We start from the raw sequence: 15,180 nt of genomic DNA on the forward strand, positions 1-15,180 counted from the left end.
ACAGCCGTGCAATTAGAAGAGCTCAGCGGGAAGCACTGTGCATCCGGGAGGCTTTGAAAGCTAGGTTCCTCAGGGAGCAGGGTAACCTGTGACTGTTCAGTTTCTTTACAGAGAAGCTGAACCTGCCCCTGCTTCAGTTACTGTTGACTTTCTTCTGCGGTTACATACCCCGTTCACCACGTTTCCCCCCTTCCAACACACGTTTAAAAATAAAGTTAATGGAACATTGTTAATTAACGTTTTCTTTATTAATGAATTCGCGTTAAAGGGTTGAAACAGGGACGCAGACTGTGGTGGGTAGGGTGTGCAGTGATGTACAGACCGCTTCTACACTCGAGGAATGATAGGCTCCTGCTCCTAGAGCGGTCTGCAGTGCCGGACTGGTTGTTTCAACGGAGCCTGCCATCCCTCCTTTTCCGGACTCTGTGTGCGGGGGCTATGTGACCTTGTGGCGGGGGAGGACGGTTACAGATTCCCCTGCTGCATGGCTCTGTGGTCCGGGACAAGGACCGCTGCATAAGTTCTGTAACCGCCCTCCCATGCCACAAAGTCACGCACTTCACCCACACAGAACATGGAAAACACCTCCCAGACCGACCAGGGTGCCTACTGACTGCTGTTGATCCTGCCCCCGTGTCTGTACCCTGGTAAAGGTGACTGTCCTATGCAATTAACAACCCCCTTTCCCCCCCCGCCCCCTTCACAGACAGTCTTCTGTAGAAAAACTTGACGGAAATAGTAATTAACAGCAAACTACTTTTAATAATCAACTACACAGTTAGGCCTCTCAATGGGCCTAAAACTGGGATTGGGGCTTCGGTGAGCCAGGAAGGGAAGGACTTCTCAACATTTAGGGAATGAGAGCCTTCTTGTATTTGTGCACTCTGCAGGCGTGCAGTGACAGTTTTCACGGCCCCTGTCGCCCCTCCTTCTTGTTACTTTGGGTGAGGGGGGTTTGGGACTTTGTGGCGGGGGAGGGCGGTTGCAGATACAGTGCAGGGGGGCTCTGTCCTCCTGCCTGCGGTCCTGCAGAACATCCACAAGGCGCCGGAGCATGTCAGATTTTCCCTGGGCATTTCCTGTGTGGCTGGTCAGAACATCCAAGCTCGGACTGCTGTCCAGAGCGTCAACAGAGTGGTGCACTGTGGGATAGCTCCCGGAGCTACTAAGGTTGATTTCCGTTCACACATAGCCTAATTCGACATAGCCATGTCAAATTTAGCGCTACTCCCCTCGTCGGGGAGGAGTACAGAATTCGAACTAAAGAGCCCTCTAGGTCGAACTAATTAGCTTCCTGGTGTGGATGGGTGCACGGTTAAGTCGAATTAATGCTGCTAAATTCGACATAAACTCCTAGTGTAGACCAGGCCTGAGGGAACTGGGATTGTTTAGTCTGCAGAAGAGCAGAATGAGGGGGGATTTGATAGCTGCTTTCAACTACCTGAAAGGGGGTTTCAAAGAGGATGGATCTAGACTGTTCTCAGTGGTACCTGATGACAGAACAAGGAGTAATAGTCTCAAGTTGTAGTGGGGAAGGTCTAGGTTGGATATTAGGAAAAACTTTTTCACTCAGAGAGTGGTGAAGCACTGGAATGGGTTACCTAGGGAGGTGGTGGATTCTCCTTCCTTAGAGGTTTTTAAGGTCAGGCTTGACAAAGCCCTGGCTAGGATGATTTAGTTGGGAATTGGCCCTGCTTTGAGCAGGGAGTTGGACTAGATGACCTCCTGAGGTCCCTTCCAACCCTGATATTCTATGATTCTATGTGATAGGGAGTGTGTTGTGTGTATGGGGGGAGAGAGTGGGTTTTTGGGGGGCTGAGTGCATGGCTGTCTTGTAAGTTCAGATAGCAACAGACCCCTCCCTCCCACCCCCCCGGCTTCTCTCTCTCTGACACAGCGTTCCACAGTAATGGTTGCTTTGTCTCGGAGCAGATAAGCATGCCGGATGTCAGAAAATGGAGCTTTCAAAGGGCATATTGGCATGCCTGCAGTGATTCCAAAACAATGACAAGAGTAGCCACTTGATTATGGGATGTTTCCGGAGGCTGATCAGAGCGCAGTAATGCAACACCTTGTTCACACTGCGCACCAAGTGTTAATCTTCTCGCTGAGGTGGAGTACCAGGAGCGCTCTAGCCCTGGAGTCAGAGCGCTCTATGTGCCTTGCCAGTGTGGATGGGTAGCGAGCTAGGGTGCCTGGGGCTGCTTTAATGCGCTCTAACTCGCAAGTGTAGCCAAGCCCTAAGAAAACAAAGCTTTAATTAAACAATGGAAGAAATTCAAGTTGTAAGTATACTTACTTTAGAATAACACCAGCAAAATGGAGGTCAGCAGTTTGCTAGCCTCTGCTCCTGTCCAACACTCTGAAGAACTGTAGAAGAGCCACTAATCTTACAAATGGTGTTATAACGTCCCATTTCTCTTTAGTATGTTTGTTTTACATGTGTAAAGAGAAACCTAATAAATAGGGCTGTCAATCGCAGTTAACTCACGCGATTAACTAAAAAAAAATTAATTGAGATTTTAAAAATTCATTGCGATTAGCTGCACTGTTAAACAATAGAATACGAATTGAAATTTATTAAATATTTTCAGATGTTTTTCTACATTTTCAAATATATTGATTTCTGTTACAACGCAGAATACAAAGTGTACAGTGCTCACTATATTTATTTATTTTTATTACAAATATTTGCACTGTAAAAATGCTAAATTAAAGATAGTATTTTTCAATTCATCTCATACAGGTACTGTAATGCAATCTCTTTATCATGAAGTGCAACTTACATATGTAGATTTTTTTTTGTGTGTGTGTTGTTACATAACTGCTCTCAAAAACAAAACATAAGAACATAAGAAAGGCCGTACTGGGTCAGACCAAAGGTCCATCTAGCCCAGTATCTGTCTACCGACAGTGGTCAATGCCAGGTGCCCCAGAGGGAGTGAACCTAACAGGTAATGATCAAGTGATCTCTCTCCTGCCATCCATCTCCATCCTCTGACGAACAGAGGCTAGGGACACCATTCTTACCCATCCTGGCTAATAGCCATTTATGGACTTAGCCACCATGAATTTATCCAGTCCCCTTTTAAATATTGTTATAGTCCTAGCCTTCACAACCTCCTCAGGTAAGGAGTTCCACTAGTTGACTGTGCGCTGCGTGAAGAAGAACTTCCTTTTATTTGTTTTAAACCTGCTGCCTATTAATTTCATTTGGTGACCCCTAGTTCTTGTATTATGGAAATAAGTAAATAACTTTTCCTTATCCACTTTCTCAACATCACTCATGATTTTATATAGCTCTATCATGTCCCCCCTTAGTCTTCTCTTTTCCAAGCTGAAGAGTCCTAGCCTCTTTAATCTTTCCTCGTATGGGACCCTCTCTAAACCCCTAATCATTTTAGTTGCCCTTTTCTGAACCTTTTCTAGTGCTAGAATATCTTTTTTGAGGTGAGGAGACCACATCTGTACACAGTATTCGAGATGTGGGCGTACCATGGATTTCTATAAGGGCAATAATATATTCTCAGTCTTATTCTCTATCCCCTTTTTAATGATTCCTAACATCCTGTTTGCTTTTTTGACCGCCTCTGCACACTGCGTGGACATCTTCAGACAACTATCCACGATAACTCCAAGATCTTTTTCCTGACTCGTTGTAGCTAAATTAGCCCCCATCCTATTGTATGTATAGTTGGGGTTATTTTTTCCAATGTGCATTACTTTACATTTATCCACATTAAATTTCATTTGCCATTTTGTTGCCCAATCACTTAGTTTTGTGAGATCTTTTTGAAGTTCTTCACAATCTGCTTTGGTCTTAACTATCTTGAGCAGTTTAGTATCATCTGCAAACTTTGCCACCTCACTGTTTACCCCTTTCTCCAGATCATTTATGAATAAATTGAATAGGATTGGTCCGAGGACTGACCCTTGGGGAACACCACTAGTTACCCCTCTCCATTCTGAGAATTTACCATTAATTCCTACTCTTTGTTCCCTGTCCTTTAACCAGTTCTCAATCCATGAAAGGACCTTCCCTTTTATCCCATGTAAAACAAAATGTAACTTCAGAGCCTACAAGTTCACTCAGTCCTACTTCTTCAGCCAGTCGCTAAGAGAAACAAGTTTTACGTTTACAGGAGATGCTGCTGCCTGCTTCTTATTTACAATGTCGCCTGAAAGTGAGAACAGGCGTTCGCATGAAACTTTTGTAGCCAGTGTTACAAGGTATTTATGTGCCAGATATGCTAAACATTTGTATGCCCCTTCATGCTTCAGCCACCATTCCAGAGGATATGCTTCCATGCTGAGGATGCTCATTAAAAAATAATGCATTAATTAAATTTGTGATTGAACTCCTTGGGGGGAGAACTGTATGTCTTCGGCTCTGCCATGTATTTCATGTTATAGCAGTCTCGGATGATCACTCAGCACATCTTTTGTTTGAAGAACACCTTTCACAGCAGAGTTGACAAAATGCAAAGAAGATACTAATGTGAGATTTCTAAAAATAGCTACAGCACTCAACCCAAGGTTTAAGAATCAGAAGTCCCTTCCAAAATCTGAGAGGATCGAGGTGTGGGGTGTGCTTTCGGAAATCTTAAGAGTAGCACTTAGATGTGGAAACTACAGAATCTGAACCACCAAAAAAGAAAATCAACCTTCTGCTGGTGGCATCTGACTCAGATGATGAAAATGAACATGCATTGGTCCGCTTTGCTTTGGATTGTTATTGAGCAGAACCCATCAGCATGGACGCATGTCCTATGGAATGGTGGTTGAAGATGAAGGGATATATGAATCTTTAGTGCATCTGGCACGTAAATATCTTGCGATGCCGGCTACAACAGTGCCATGCAAACGTCTGTTCTCACTTTCAGGTGACGTTGTAAATAAGAAGCGGGCAGCATTATCTCCTGCAAATTGTAACCATGTTTGTCTGAATGATTGGGTGAAGTAGGACTGAGTGGACTTGTAAGCTCTAAAGTTTTACATTGTTTTATTTTTTTGGTCATAATTCTACATTTGTAAGTTCAACTTCCATGATAAAGAGACTGCACTACAGTACTTGTATGAGGTGAATTGAAAAATACTATCTTTTGTTTTTTACAGTGCAAATATTTCTAATAAAAAATAAATATGAAGTGAGCACTATACACTTCGTATTCTGTGTTGTAATTGAAATCAGTATATTTGAAAATGTTTAAATAAATGGTATTCCATTATTGTTTAACAATGCGATTAATTGCGATTAATTTTTATCGCTTGACAGCCCTACTAATAAGGGGTTTCTCGCAATTCCAGTCCTACGTGGAAAGGTTTATTGTACTATCAATAAACTGTCTGAAATGCTCGATTAAAAAGCCAAGAACACTAGAGAATTTTATCAGCTTGAATTTCCAAAAAATTGTTTGACTTAAAATTTGAAAATTTGTAATGCTTGCGAAAGGTGCCAGCCTGAGAGAAACGGTGTGTAAAGTTCTGTTTATCAACAGAAGGTATCAGGGTGCATAGGCAGCAGCACAGACTTCCCTCTATTGCCCTGCCATTATGTTTGAGACAGAGGGAAAGGGGGGCAGGGGGTAGTTCATACTCCACATACAACCTAATCAGAGACTTCTCTTCTGAACTTGGGAACAAGGATGCCTATTAAAGCCAGGTGATGTGAACTGATATCAGCTTGGAAATAAGTGAGGCCACTTAATTTCATTTGGTATTCTGAATGGTAGCTGTTAACCTGGGATGGATTCAGATTAGTGAGGTATGAGTAAATGCTCATTCCCATTCCCAATTCTTTTAGCCATTGTCATGCTGGTATGTAACCAGATTATTCTAGAGACATATACTCTTCATGTTTAATACAACTGTATCTCATGGTAGTTTTATAGATAATGGCAACAACTGGAACTATTGATTTTTGTTTTTCTTTCTTTGAAATGCAGCCTTCTCAAAGCAGAGATTCATTGCTAGAAGATGAGGCCATTGCTAAGCAACTTCAGTTAGAGGAAGATTCAGAGGTAAACTTTGTAAACATGTTGTCCTGGCTCTCTGCTGCCCAAATTGATGAATCCTCTTTAAAAGCCTTTGCTTGACAACAGAATAGCTGGGTTGTGTTTTGTGTTGAGCAATTCCATGAATTTGCTGCTGTAGTGGCTTGGAAAGGGAAAATCGATTTTATGTCGTCTTAAAAATATATTTCAATAATAAAGTTCATATATGCGAGGTTATTTTGTGCATATTATTTTAGTTTGTGAATGTAGCCATATCTACCCTAACCTTTGCCTCCCTATATCCCTCCCCCACACCCTTTATCTGTTGCTATTGACCCCTCCCTTTCAAATCTGATCTTCATTCCTACTCCCTTATACATCTCTCTGTCTCTAATGCATACTCCATCTCAAAAGAGATCGCTGCCATCCATGACCATTTCATTTGATCGTATCTTGATTTCCATGCACTCCTGGAAATCTATAGCATTCTTATGCATGGCACTGTATTTAACTTTATAAACGCCAAATGAATCTGTTTATATTGGGGGAATGCATACCTGTCAAAATGTGTGCTTGTTTGTTTTCTTCTTTGAAGGGAAGATTGGCTGGAAATGTGTAATGCATAAGCATCATGTGAAGTAAATGTTTATAATTTATATACATTTTAAAAGAATGTATCTTCTTTGACCTTGCCAGAAACTAATATTCTAATAGGGTTAACTTTTGATATGAAATAAATAGTCTGTTTTAGGGAAAAAAACACGCACATTTTCTTTAAATTCCTAATACCTCTAGCACCACCTCTCCCTTACACAAGAAATGTAACTGAGATGCTTTGCTGATACAGTTTGTGTATCTTTGCCTTAAATGCCTCATTTACATTGATGATACTGTTGTCTGTCTTTTTTTCTTCTTTCTGCTGGAAGCGGGGAAGATAGATGCCATTCATCAGCTTCAGAGTACTACCGGTGTTATGGTTACATAGAAAATAGTCCCTGTGGTATACTTGGACTTATGAAGTCATCTATTTGAATCAGGCAGGAAGGGCATGTTTGATCTTGCATTAGGACAGTTTACTTGCTGTTGTAAAAGGATTTGATTTGTAATATGGAATACAGCTATTATCAATAAACACCTTAGTCAGGAAGAACAAATTTTTGCCCTAAGGCACAATATTAAATGATAATATGGTAACGCGGATGCCTGTCACTGTTGTAGATGTTGCATTTATTGCATTAGGAACAAATGAAGGAAAATCTAACTAGGCTTTGTTTTTATTTGGCACAAGTTAATAAGTAATTGCAAATGGAATCTGAGGAAATGCATGGACCTGGAGTTTCTTTTTTTTTTTTTTTTTACTGGAGGAAATCTATTTTGTTGAAATTGCTATTTATATTTTTCAGCTGGACTTGCATCTGTCTAATATGTCAGACAGTTGCTAAAATGCATTGAAGAGCAAGAGCCAGGCAAAGGTCAGGGGCTATATTTGTAAGAATCTGCTCTCTTGAAATAAGAGAACTGGCATTAAGATGACCACTTTCATTGTGGGGATGTGATAATAAAGAACAGGCTTTGTTTCTGACACCAATTCTGAAAGAGGATCTTAGAAATCTGCAGGGAGCTCCCCAGTAACAGGTTGTCAGTAGTGAGATCCTGACTTCCTTTCAGATTTTAGTTGTGTAATGCATTAACAAAGTTGTTCCATAATAAAAGTATTCAAAGAGACAGCAAGTTTTGTTAATGGAATTGCACTATTCTATTCCTCTATAGCTAGGTAGTTCGTCTCTATGTATAGTGGGTTGTTGCATTACAAATATCCTTTCACTGAGCTGAATACTGTCGCTGCACTTGAGGAAAACAAGTCATTTTGTAGCATTTTGTAGAAATCCAGTGCAGCAGGATTCCCTTTTGGTGGGATATTTGATTAAAACTGCATATTGTCGTGGTCCATTTGGTCAGTGAATTTTTGATCTTGAACAACAGGCAGTGGCATTTTATACAACAGAGGTCGGCAACCTTTCAGAAGTGGTGTGCCAAATCTTCATTTATTCACTCACTCTAATTTAAGGTTTCGCGTGCCAGTAATACATTTTAATGTTTTTAGAAGGTCTCTTTCTATAAGTCTGTAATATATAACTAAACTATTGTTGTATATAAAGTAAATAAGGCTTTTAAAATGTTTAAAAAGCTTCATTTAAAATGAAATTAAAATGTAGAGCCCCCCCAGACCGGTGGCCAGGACCTGGGCAGCGTGAGTGCCACTGAAAATCAGCTCGTGTGCTGCTTTCGGCACCCGTGCCATAGGTTGCCTACCCCTGTTATACAACCTATCTTTAGTTTAATTTCTTTGACAAAAACCTGGATATTCTCTTTTCTTCACAGCTAGAGAGACAGCTGCATGAGGATGAAGAATTTGCCAGAACTCTGGCCATGTTGGATGAAACACCAAAGAAAAAGAAGGTTAATTATTTTATAAGCTTTGTTTTAAAAATGAAAATATTTTTAAAACTAAAATGTTTTTGTGACTCTGGATTGAACTATGTTTTTTTTGTTTTAAAAAAACCCACTACATCTTTTGACCATGTATGTATTTTATAAAGATCCATGGGGAGGCATTCTTGAAAGAAACATTAGGTTGTGGGATTGAAAAGGTTATGCCCACTTTTCCTTCATCTTGGTTTGTCCTCCCCCCCCCCCCCCCAAGCACTGTCCTCTCTTAATATCAGCAGATGTGTTGCTTTTTATCCTTGTAGTTGAATGGGTTGTCTGCTTCTTTTGAAACTGTTACTGTGCTCTGTTGGTGGCTAGTGAGTGCATCAGAACAAATCTCCTTACTAGCCCCTTCACTTATATTTCTTGACCTATGTCACAATTGTAGTTTTTCACATTGCTGTCTAGCATGCTAACGCTGAGACTTATCCCAAGATTAAAGAGTAAATCAGGTGATAATCATATGATCTCACTTCGTATTGTCTGACAAAATATGATTTTAATAAATGGTACTTTACTGGAAAAGAAAATTGGACAACTAGCAGTTCATTACCGCCCTCTGTATCTCTTCAAAATTAGAAATCTCTCCAGTGTAACTCATCATTGAGTTGTCGTCTTTTATATTTGCTTGAATGCTGACTTCTAGTTGCGGGGGATCCCTTTGTTATAGTTTTACTGTTAAGAGCATATCAAAACTTAGGCTGTGTCTACACTTAAACCACTGCAATGGCATAGCTGCATCTGCGCTGCTGTAGCGTTTCAGTGCAGACCCTCACTACAGTGACGGGAGCAGTTCTCTTGTCATTATGGTAAATTTGTCTCTCCTAGGGGCGGTAGCTAGGTCAAAGAAGGAATTTTTCCATTGACCTAGTGCTGTCTACAGGGGGTTAGAGCAGCTCAACTGCTTTGCTCCAGGCTGTGGATTTTTGACATCCCCAAGTGACTAGCTGGCTTGACCTAACTTTTTAGTGTAGATCTGGCCTTAGTTTTGAAACTGATTATGAAGTTGCAGTTTTGTGGTTGATTGAGATTCACACTAAAATGTGGTGCAAGAGAGGTTAAAATTTAAGGTTAAAATAACGAAGACCGAAGTGGTTCATGTGGAAATTTCTTTTTCGATTTAAACTGAAGTTATATTGATGCTTTGAATAACATGGTCTATAGGCAATTATTTAACAAAATCTTATCAATATAGAAATGGAATTTTACAACAGAGGACTGAATGGTTTAGGTTCTGTTATCTTATTACCAGTTTCCTGTCATATGTAGGTCCCCACTTTAATTCAGCCCAGATGGTAGATTGTTTGGCGATTTAGTACTTAAGGTGAAATTGAGTTGCTGATCTAAAGTGAGGATCCACATCACAAAACCACCACCTTATTTGTTACTGACTAGCATGAATGTTGGCAATCTCAACAGAGAAGCCAAGGATTAATTGGACATAAAAAATGAAATTCTCTCTCACCCCTAAAGGTGTGGGCCCTCTGCTTTAGAATACCTGGTACGTGAATATCTGGCATTGCCCGCCAGTGTTAAAACATACATAAAAATAGGATTGTAAAATCTGTAAATCTTGATTGATTTTGAAACAAATCACACATTCAAACTGAAAATAGGCCAGATGTAAATCGGAAAGAGGACACCTACCCATGCTTTAGAGTACGTGGGATTATTGCCTTTAAGCTAGTTAGCAGTAATCATTTTTGAAGTTAATAAATGAAAGCACAAAGTCCTATTTTTCCTAAGCTTCCCAAATGAACTGACAAGGGCCAAATTTTGCCATCATAGGTTTTAGGTATATGTCTCCCATTGGCATAAGGGGGAGTTGGGTGCATACATGAGGGCAGAATTTGACCCTAAAAAGCTCATCTGCTTAGATATCCTTTCCGAAAGTGTATGTAATAAATCCTGTTCTAACCAGTCGCGGGGCTAACCTTTTAAGCAGTGCCATTTAGACCCCAAACACAGCTTTCAGAAATTGAGAGAGAGGTTTTGAACCTGCAGAAGTCTAATTTAACTACTGGTTAGAGCAAGGTTCGGCAACCTATGGCACGTGCGCTGAAGGCGGCACGCGAGCTGATTTTCAATGGCACTCACACTGGCCACCGGTCTGGGGGGCTCTGCATTTTAATTTAAACGAAGCTTCTTAAATATTTTACAAACCTTATTTACTTTACATACAACAATAGTTTAATTATATATTATAGACTTATAGAAAGAGACCTTCTAAAAACATTAAAATGTATTACTGGCATGCAAAACATTAAATTAGAGTGAATTGAATGGTTGCCGACCCCTGGGTTAGAGCATGTAAATTTCTTACTCTGGTATTTTGTTCATGTTTGTTTAGGCTCGAAAAGATCCAGAAGAGAAGCTAACCATTTCGACTACCAAGACCAGTTCAAACACAGCAGAAAAACATAAACCATCTCAAAAAGGTAACGCTAGCATACAGAAAAATCTTAGCACTCACTAATCTATAATATGAAGAGGTTCTCCTGTTAACACACACTTTTTTTTTCCCCTCTCTTTTTCTGGGGGAAACGCCAACTCAACAGATGACGCAAGGAATTGTAGTGCAAAGGAACAAACTAAATCTGAAAGTACAAGACCATCTTGTCCACATCCAGAAACGTCTGTTGGTAAAGCCGTGGAGTCAGAGAATAAGACTTTGCCTTTGAAACCTAGCTCTAAGCTGGTGGCTCTGAAACAAAAAGAAGAGAGCAATAAAAAGGAGAGAGAGACTCTCAGTGCAGTGACAAAAGAAAAAATCATTTCAGGAAAGGAAGAGACGAGAACGCCAAAGAAACAGAAAGTTTCTCCCCAAAAGCCTGAGGTAGGGACCTTTCATGAGGAGTTCACTAGGGCTAGGTGCTGACATGAGGATATGAATGGTTTGTTTTTTCCTTTTACCATCCTCCTCATCTAACTATTGTTGCTGGGCAATATGTTTGCCTTGAGTTTCCTGGAGAACTTCTAATTTCAGGAAGTCAAATTTCTAGTGAGGTTTTAAGTTTCCAATAAGTGTGTCAAAGGCAAGAAAAAAATTAGCTGGAGGAATATTGATAAAACGAGGCTAGGAGTTAACAGATCTAATTAACAAGTACTTCTTAAAGGGCATACATACATAGAAAGATCACATTAAAAAGTTATGTGGAAGAAAGCAATTATCTGAATAGCTACATAGTGCAGAAATTGGGGGTGAGGGGGAGTTGGTGAGTGAGGGCTTTCTTGGTGCCCAAAGAGATCCCAGAAGTGGATGGCTTTTTGAATCTTTGGTATGGAAATATACTGTTAACAGAAAACAACTAAAGTTAATTTCTTTATCTCCTAGACACCTAGACTTTATTATTTATGAAGTGCTTGGTGCTATACATGATACAGATATGAAGACTGTTCTTGCTGTATTCTTGATGACAGGATGCACTAGGTGACACAGGAGGAAGTTCATATAGATTACATGTTAATAAATATATAATAAATGCAGACTTAAGCACAGCATAGTCAGCTTTTCAACAATTCCCACCTTTTCTTGTTTTTAATCCTAGACACTGAAATGTCAGAAGCATCTGCTAATTTTAAATTACCAATAGTTAAATGTTGATTTGAGAAATGATTCTGAAGAGCATTTCCCACCTCCCCACTCCCAGCAGCTGAAAATGGCAAATACTGTCTCTAAAGTTTTACACGCTTAACCAAAATCATCCCCTGTGTTTGTGCAGAGAAATAGACAATATTGCATTTATGAGGAGAAAGGCCTCGATTCTCTAATAGGTCTTTTTTAACTTTTATTTTTTTATGAATAAAAGGCTAACTCATCTGAAGCATAACAAAATATGTTGGTCGTGTGTATCAATTTAGGGTATGTCTACACATGAAAATTATTCTGAATTAAGATAGGGTTTGAGGTTTAAGTGGATAGTTATTCCCTATTAACTCCATGTCTGGACAAGCCCTAACAAACAGTGAATTACTTTTCACACATTTTAAAGAGGTGTGCTGTAGTACTGTAGAGTTAGTTTCCTTTTGTAAAGACCAATGTTGCTGCTAGTTACATGTCAGCATTTAAAAATAAGTGCTAGGGTTTGCTTCTCCTTTAATGTGCAAAAAGCTATTTGGAAACTTTAAAGAAAGTAGAGCCTGAGTTTGATTGTTTCCTTGCTTATAGTAAATTTCTTCTTTCAAAGTCTATCAGTCCTGAGGACTCTGAAAAGAAACGAGTCAACTACCAGGCATATCGAAGCTTCCTTAATCGAGAGGGTCCAAAAGCACTAGGTTCCAAAGAGATACCTCAAGTAAGTCCCAGTTTGGCTGTAGAAGAATTACACCATTTTGTGTGTGTAATATTGATGCATATCAAGGGCTTCCAGATATAAATTACCTAAGACAAGACCCAATTAAGAAATACTTTGAGAATAGATTTCTAATCTATAAAATATGCACTAGAAACTGCAGTTTTTGTGGTGTTGAAAAATGCTTGTGAAGATGGGTTGTTGGGTTCTACAGTTTTCTCATGTTGTTGAGCTCATTTCCAGGACTGCAGGATTTTGGAGTGAGCCAATTGTCTTGATCCAAGAAAAACAGACTGATTTTGTTTAATTTTTTTTTAAGGCCCTACAAAATAAAAGCAATACCTTTTTTATGTAAAAATAAACAGCACAAATTAAGAAACCTTAATGTCACCGACTAGAAACCCTTAGTATAATATTTGATTTATATATTGATTTTTGATGTTTATAGTGGAAAACGATTACCCTGTTTGAAGAAAGTGATTGCCAGTGGTTTGCAGTGATTAAAGCACAGGATGTTGATGCCTATAGCAGTTGAATTTACCCACTCAATTTTAGCTAGAAGTGCCAAGCACTTCTGACTCTGACTATCCATTTGATTGTTTATGGCCGCTTACAGTCTCAGCTAATGAAACAGTATTTGACAAACCAAGGTCTCCGACGAAGTGGGTATTCACCCACGAAAGCTCATGCTCCAGTACATCCCTTAGTCTATAAGGTGCCACAGGACTCTTTGCTGCTTTTACAAGGTATTGAAGAAATCATTTTTGTAATAGGGAGACATTTTTTTTGTAAGTGCATCAAGGGATCCTGCTTACTGTAATATTTGATTCTTAGGGAGCTGAAAACTGCTTGGAGGGCCTGACGTTCGTAATTACAGGAGTCCTGGAGTCTATTGAACGAGATGAGGCCAAGTCTTTAATTGAGCGTTATGGAGGAAAAGTGACTGGTAATGTGAGCAAGAAGACAAACTATCTCATTATGGGGCGTGACTGTGGCCAGTCTAAATGCGAGAAGGTAAGTGCTACTATGCATGATCCAAAAATGAAATGCACACGTTAATTCACTCATAGACTTTAAGGTCAGAAGGGACCATCAGGATCATCTAGTCTGACCTCCTGCACATTGCAGGCCACAGAACCTCGCCCCTTCAATAAATCTATAACTTCTAGCTGAGTTACTGAAGTCCTCAAATCATGATATAAAGACTTCAAGTTACAAAGAATTCATCATTTACAATAGCTTAAACCTGCAAGTGACCTGTGCCCCATGTCCCAGAGGAAGTTGAAAATCCCCGGGTCTCTGTCAGTCTGACCCAGGGGAAAATTTCTTCTCAACCTCAAATATGGTGATCAGTTGGACCCTGAGCATCTTGGCAATACCCAACAGCCAGACACCACCTGGGGAAGAATTCTCTGTAGTAACTCAGAGCCCTTCCCATCTAGTGTCCCATCATTGGCCGTTGGGGATATTTGCTACTAGCAGTTGCAGATCAGCTACATGCCATTGTAGGCGGTCTCATCATACCATCCCCTCCATAAACTTATCAAGTTCAGTCTTGAGGTCAGTTAGGTTTTTGCCCCCACTGCTTCCCTTGGAATCCAGTTTCAGAACTTCACTCCTCTGATGGTTAGAAACCTTTTTGTCTAATTTCAAGCCTAAACTTGTTGATGGCGAGTTTATATCCAGTTGTTCTTGTGTCAACATTGGTGCTTAACTTTAAATAACTCCTCTCCCTTCCAAAACATTGTACCCATATGTAAATCATTACATCTCCCTTCCAAAACCAGACAATTCTCCCAAAAATGCATATTCTAAGGGGGGGGAATGAAATATTAAGTAACTTTTAGAAAAGAGAAAATGGTGTTTATTAATAGATAGTGCCTCAGTTATGACTTAAAGGTAACACCGACTTCCTTATTTTTTCTACTAGTAACATCAATTTTTACAGTAGTTTTGAGGGCTCAGCCATACTCACATATGTACAGACAGTATATCTGATGTAGTGCACTCTTCTATATGTGAGACCAGAAATAGGCCCAAAGTTGACAGCAGTGCTAAATTACAGTGGTGCTTCTGTTAATTTACGTAAAACAATTGTACAAACAACACAGCATTAATATTAAAGGATTCAGACATGAATAAGTATCTTTACAATCAGTACTGAAGACATTCAATGAGCAATAAGACATGAGTCTAGGATAGTTCTGATTAATGTACACTGAAGGTGTGTGGTCAGACGAGAAATGAATCTGAAGGTGTAAATTAATCAGCCCCATCAGATTGTTCTCTGAATTGTCTTATTGCTACTTGGAATGGATATTCAAAAGTTAATTTCTAGGAAAACTTAAAATTAAAAAATCCTTCGAGGTCTGTAAATTAGTTTCAGGTAATTTTTTTTTCAAATG

General features: G+C 39.7%; 1 protein-coding gene across 3 annotated transcripts in view; it reads left to right on the forward strand.

Moving 5' to 3' along the window:
- Positions 1-15,180, forward strand: part of RFC1 (replication factor C subunit 1) — an 83,042-nt gene that overhangs the window by 52,292 nt on the left and 15,570 nt on the right. For 2 of the 3 annotated variants that reach the window (XM_039540170.1, XM_039540168.1), the window contains exons 6-11: positions 5,946-6,020; positions 8,376-8,453; positions 10,834-10,921; positions 11,042-11,319; positions 12,671-12,778; positions 13,610-13,789. In XM_039540170.1, the coding sequence (XP_039396104.1) occupies positions 5,946-6,020; positions 8,376-8,453; positions 10,834-10,921; positions 11,042-11,319; positions 12,671-12,778; positions 13,610-13,789 (807 nt within the window). Of the gene's footprint in view, positions 1-5,945; positions 6,021-8,375; positions 8,454-10,831; positions 10,922-11,041; positions 11,320-12,670; positions 12,779-13,609; positions 13,790-15,180 lie in introns of all 3 variants that reach the window. The other variant, XM_039540169.1, reaches the window with a different exon arrangement.

This window comes from Mauremys reevesii, linkage group 5, assembly GCF_016161935.1.
Source record: "Mauremys reevesii isolate NIE-2019 linkage group 5, ASM1616193v1, whole genome shotgun sequence".
Lineage (NCBI taxonomy): Eukaryota > Metazoa > Chordata > Testudines > Geoemydidae > Mauremys > Mauremys reevesii.